Source organism: Synchiropus splendidus, chromosome 5 (assembly GCF_027744825.2).
Source record: "Synchiropus splendidus isolate RoL2022-P1 chromosome 5, RoL_Sspl_1.0, whole genome shotgun sequence".
NCBI classification, from domain to species: Eukaryota; Metazoa; Chordata; class Actinopteri; order Syngnathiformes; family Callionymidae; genus Synchiropus; species Synchiropus splendidus.
The window spans coordinates 17,785,235-17,791,234 of record NC_071338.1 but is presented as its reverse complement, the minus strand read 5'-3'; the positions used below and the strand labels follow the sequence as shown (position 1 = coordinate 17,791,234).

Here is a 6,000-nt window from a genome sequence, read left to right as displayed (position 1 = left end):
GTTTTTTTTGTTTGTTTTGTTTTGTTTAATTCGACTTGTGGGCAATGTTTATCATGCACTTCATGTTTACCATGCAGTTCACAATTTTTGTAATTATATCAAGTATCATTGACGTTGCTAATTGTAATGAAAAACTATTTGTTGCAGCACGTTTTTCTCTCGACACGTCTGCATTTATTTATTTATTCATTTGCTCACTTGATCGTGTTGTTCTACGCGGACTGACCACCAGTGGGTCTTCTTGAGTCACGAGCCCTTCTTTTCATCTTGAACGTCGTCTCTGTAGCCAAAAAGTGGGCGGAGACTTCGGGTACCGATCTGGCCAATACATTGATTTGACAGCGGTGGGAAGTGAACTTGGGAGGTGCGGCGCGTGCTCCAGACTGAGGAAGTCAAGGTCGCAGGTGGAGGGAGACCGGCGGCGGCGGCGGCAACGCGACGGTAAGTCATCTAACGAGAACAGTTCAAGGCAGAGCGCTGCAGGTGGTTTGGAGTGACGGCTGCGTTTGTCCTGGTTCAGAGGGCAAAGACTATGGAGTGGCGCCAGAAGACGACTTTCAGCTGTGCAGAGGCGTTTAACGAGGCTCAACGCTGGATAGAGGTACAACACTGAGGCCGTCGTGGAGGCACCTGTTGCTGCCTGATACCGTCTTGCTGTGTGCGCATTGTTCTCAACATGGAACTCTTGTCGACGTAACTTGAGATAACTACTTTATATCTCGTTCAGGCGCCACATCTTCTGTTTGATATCCAAAGACTTTTATAAACCTCTTGTATTGCAAAGTGGTTTACTGTGTTTTAAATGTATTAAGTGAAGTGCAGCCCAACGACAATTTTGTGAACTTTCATAATAGTCTTTTTGGAGTTTGCGTTTTCCCCCGAAATCACTTTTGCTAGCACTCTTGGGGGATTTTTCTATTCACTCAGTCTCATTCTTTCACTCAGTCGATTAAGACATAAAATCTGATGCTCATTTGAGATTTGATCAGTATTAAATTTTATTTGTTTGTGGAGAATATACTGCTGCTGTATAAATTGTCATTATTGTGAATGCTTTTATGTTTCATATTTCAATGTATTATAGTTCATCTTACTCATTTATCGTTTTTTTCTTGGTATTGATGCATTTAAATTATTTTACTTTTTAAAAGTAATTCAGATGTCTTCACACTACTCTTCATTTTAACCAGTTATTGTCTCTATTATTCTGTCTTTAATCCCTTGTTTGTACTTGTATTTTACATAAGAATTTCACTTTCAGAAGCTATTCTGGCCCCATGGAGCAATTATCTTTCTTTCCACTTGTGTTATAGCAGGCGGTGTGTGTGTGCATGTGTGTGGGTTTGTGCATCGTGCAAATGTGCATGGTAGTTTGGTTGGGTCAGAAAGTTGGTTTACAAAAAAATGCAAGTTATTTGAAGGCATATGGAGGTGGAAGGGGTCAGTGAGGTATGGAGGCCCGCTCGCAGAGGAGTCTGTAAATGATGATTTTCAAGACAAACCAGAATTAAGAAGATGAGTTATGAGGGCTGCTGTGAATGGAGGAAAGAAAGGCTGAATGTCTGTTGATGAAAAACAGATGAATGATCAATCACAATCAAAACAGAGGCAGACAAAAACGTCTGTTTAAATGAAAACATATCTGCCAGAGACTCGCTGACACATTTTGCTAAGTTGTTAATGCATGGTTTGTGTAATTTACTCAAAATGTTCTGAAAGGAATGAGCCATCTTAAAAAATCGGCAAGAGTTTTTGATGCCCACCATTTAAATAGCTGCCGAATATCCGTAAGGGTGAGGAGTGCTAGGCCCCTTGGCCGGAGCGGTTCATTTGTTCCCTCCAGCCACAGTTTAGACAAACAATCAAAACTTTTGGAGTTGTTGACTGCAGTGAAAATAATTGCCTCCTGAGAGGCGCGGCTGTCTTTTCTCATCAGCTGAATCACAAAACTGTTCTGGACGGTGCACCTAGGCCTCAGTCTGCTCGGAGCTGACCGGACACACTTGTGTTTTCAATTGAAACGATCAATAAACCCTCACAGCTCAAAATAAGATTCAAAAGTCTCCTTACAATATCAAGACAAGTATAAGAAAAATGACTGAACTAGAACAATTGTCAATGGGAGAGTGAAGCAGTGCTGCCATTGACAAATAGTTAGCGAACAAGACAATACGAGGTGTTTCTGACCTACAAGGTCTCCGGACCGCTCTTAACCTGCTATGCTGTGCGGCCTTTAGTGGGATTTTTATTTTATGTATTCCTCAATAAAAGATAAAAATCATGGTGTAAAAGCAGGTCTGACTATGCAATAAGGATTAATGTCCCCATAAAGGGGCACCTTGTGACTGAGTCTGGTCAGCAAAGTATTTCTGGACTATTGTACCACTTCATTGGTCAATGCAGTACAGTCAAGAATTTCCCATGCATTAATACTATCGTTGAGGGCTGACCAATTAACCGGATGCTGATTGAAATAGTGATTATTGAAATAGGTTTATCGGTTTGCTGTCACTCGCTAAGAATAATTTGTTAGGATTAGGACTTGTGGAGGTGATGATTGTTAACACTAGGCTTGGGAAACTTTTACTGTCATGTGATTATTTAGGGCCTTGATTTGATTTTTACACAAAACATTTTTGTTCATGAAGATTTATGATCATCTGGTTGCCATTAAAGTGTGTTTTTCACACTTTATAAGTTCTAAACATTCATGAATGAGGTAGATGGATGGAATTGGAACTCTTGCATAAAATGAATATCACTTACTGCTTGAGTAACGAAAATAAAAGCACCTCTTTATGAAAAAAAAAAAGACAAAGTTGGAGGAAAGAGCTTTTACTAGTGACGTTCCTTTTGTCTCTTGGTAAAGCTGTCTCAGTGAAAAACCTACGGCCTCTGCGGTCTGGAGCACAGCAGTATGTGGCTAATTCCTCTGTGTGTGTCCATGATGTCCAGTTTGGATTTGTTGTGTCGCCGAAGTGCCTGATCTTAGTTTTGCAATGTTTGCACACTATGTGTGTGTGTGACACTCCCACCCTGCTGTTTCCGACCATGCCGTTAGGAGCCCTAAGGATTGACCCCGACACAAACCTATTGAAATAAAATAATTTGGTTTCATTGAAATTACCCGTAAATGGTGAGGAAGCTTAGACGTCCTGAAAGTGTACAAGCCTTGAGCCATTTCCCTCTATGTATTGTTTAATTTTTATCACCCTGTTTCAATTGTTTGTATTGTCCACAACAATTGACTATTTCAGTACTTCAAATCAATCGATTGAAGCTGAGAGAGGGGCAGCACATAACTGACAATACATCTTTTATTTCACTTTTAATGTCATCTAGTGTAATTTAGGGTGCATTTGTGAACTAACCCTGTGATACGTATGCACTCGCAACTGCACACTACTTCAAATATCAGTTACGAATTCGCTTGATGACAGAACTGAAATCATGTTTTGGTTGCCGTAGCCGCACCTCTGTAACCATAATGAACACACAAATGAAACGGAATCGTAACTCCGTAATGACTTTCTGTTTACCACTCTCCCTGCACCCTCAGAGCGGCTGTTACCCTTAAAAACATCTTTGGGGAAATGCAACCGTAAACTGTGACTGACCACCTTGAAATGTATGAGAACTCTACATCCTCTGAATGGCCCCAGCTGCACTTAGGCCTGGACTTTTGAATTGCCTTTCAATACCCGGGGCAAAGGTGTTTCAAACTGTCCATAATGCTCACACAGAGGAGACTGATTTGGTTTCTACAGAAAGGTAGAAAATCTTGCACCTGCTGAAATCTTTACAGTGTAGCTAAACTCAAATGCTGGCAGTCTCCAGGAATGCACATACACGAGTGTAAATGAAGCAGCTCTAGCTTGGCAATCTGCATGGCATTTATTTTCACATTGAGTCATTCTTGGTTTTACTCATCTCTTGGCTCTCGACGGCTTTATGCCAGTACAGCGTTGAGGTTTTGTTGTGTTGCTTACTGCTGCTGTGGAGGATGTGGTTGTAGGGAAGAAAAAAAATGTGGTTGTTAGTCTGCAGAAAATTGTAATCCTTAAATCATGACCAGCGAACAACAGTTGTAGAATGTGAGCGCTCAATGTTGGCCAACTGTAAATGGGCCCATTAATGTCAATTGTGCCTGAATGGATCATTATGAGAATTCTGTTGGCAGTGAGCCCATTCCAATTTTACCCATCTATCTTCCCGCGCTGCCAAATGTGGGAGTAGATGTGTCCATGCATGGCGGGAGAGATGTGATTCGCAAGGCTTTTTAGGCAAATGGGAATGATTTGAAGTGTCCCCAGTCCCAACAGGCAAATGGAATACGTGCACTGTTGCATTCAAGACGCAGATTGTGGTACGATTGACTTGTATTCATGTTTTCAAACACTTGGAGCTGTGAATTGTCTCTGTGGCACATTTATTTACTGTTTACCGGAACTGAAATGTTGCACTGAAGTGCATTTCTTTAGTACATAGTTTTATGCAAAACTGGTATTTGGAATGTTATTTGGGGTTTTCCACTGATTTCTGAAACTTCCTTGCTGAGAAGCTTCAGTTGAGGATGGGCTCAAATATCAATTTAAAACTCCCACATGTTAGTCTAATATAGAACCTTGATAGATTCGGTATGCTCCACTACATGGCATGAAATATTCAGTTGGTCTATGGCCCACTTGTTCATTAATGTGAGGATCATTTCCTAAAGGGGTTTATTAGGTACTGTGCCTGTTGAGATTGGCCATTTAGAAATATATGTTTAGTTTAGTTTTTAGATAGTAGTCCCTTGACCTGAATAGCAAATTCTGAGTGGAAAATTAATATTATTATTATTAGGTCTGTTCAAATTCTGCAGTAGACTAGGGCTCTCCCCCAGGATGTTATCCCAGTGTAGAGGTGTCTCTGCGGAAGGGATGAGAATTGATACGATTTTAACAATTCTTATTCCGTTAACAATACTGCTGAATCATTTGGTTCCTTTGTGGTTCTCTTATAGATTCTCAGTGGAAACTGTCTCAATAGATTTGGGTATCATTTTAGATTTTTTTTTTTTTAGATGCCAACCGTCAATTTAGCTGTTAGCTGTGGGTTGTCCACTGTCACTGATCAAACACTGAGCAATATTTCATCATCATACCATGATGTCAAGGGGTTCATTGTCCTAAAGCTGCATATTCTCTGCAAACGAAACCAACGCTTTACCATCTGTCGCCGCTCAAACTCCTCTAACTGTGGTCAGCTGCAGACGGCGGCTGTGACAAGGCACTATGAACGGCTGCGAATAGAGTCGGACTTCACAGTCGGGAACCGATAAGCGGAGCCCTCGCGTTTCTTCAAGATTCCAGAGAATCTGACAATTTTGAACTCATTCTGAATAGGGACTGGTTTCGATGCCCATCCTTACTCTGTGAGGAGGTGCTGGCGTTGGACTTCGAGGTGGGGTGTAGGGTCAGTCGGACAGACGACAGGGTAATACCAGTGTAGGGGTGCAGGGAAGACTTTGTACTTGTACTTTCATTTTTCCCCCCAAGTTCACCAACACTTAGAGAATTGCCTCCAAAGGAGCCAAAAAACAGGCAAAATATAAGGCTTTAACTAAATTTTGAACTGCGTCTTCTTCCTGTCTACAGTGTCGGACTTCCTATCAACAACAGCACTCTTTCCTGCGGTTTCAACCAATCTGAATGTCGAACAACTCTTGACCACGAAGGCATGAGAATCTGCGAACTTCGATCTAATTCAGCCGAATTACTGAGGCAAAACACCCTTTTCTTTGAAGCCATTATGATGCCTGCTGGAGTGTCATTTATTTCCATTCAGAATAGTGATGCTGTGCCTGTTTTCAGATTTAGCACAACATTGCTGAGCAGATTATTAAAAAGACTTGTGGTGAAAATGAAAACTTTTCAGTTTTGTTCATGCAGTAAACCACTAGGGATTGTGTGAGTGGATGTTGCGTCCAGGTCAGCAGGGGCTCAAAAACTGCAGCAG

The 6,000-nt window shown here is 41.4% G+C and overlaps 1 protein-coding gene across 5 annotated transcripts in view; it reads left to right on the top strand.

The window, feature by feature from the left end:
• Window positions 1–332: 332 nt before the first annotated feature.
• The window catches only part of LOC128759490 (LIM domain only protein 7-like), a 29,506-nt gene continuing 23,838 nt past the window's right edge, over window positions 333–6,000 (top strand). For 4 of the 5 annotated variants that reach the window (XM_053866485.1, XM_053866486.1, XM_053866484.1 and 1 more), the window contains exons 1-2: window positions 333–441; window positions 521–601. In XM_053866485.1, coding sequence (XP_053722460.1) covers window positions 533–601 — 69 coding nt within the window. In that variant the 5' untranslated portion in view covers window positions 333–441; window positions 521–532. The remainder of the gene's footprint in view (window positions 442–520; window positions 602–6,000) is intronic. The other variant, XM_053866489.1, reaches the window with a different exon arrangement.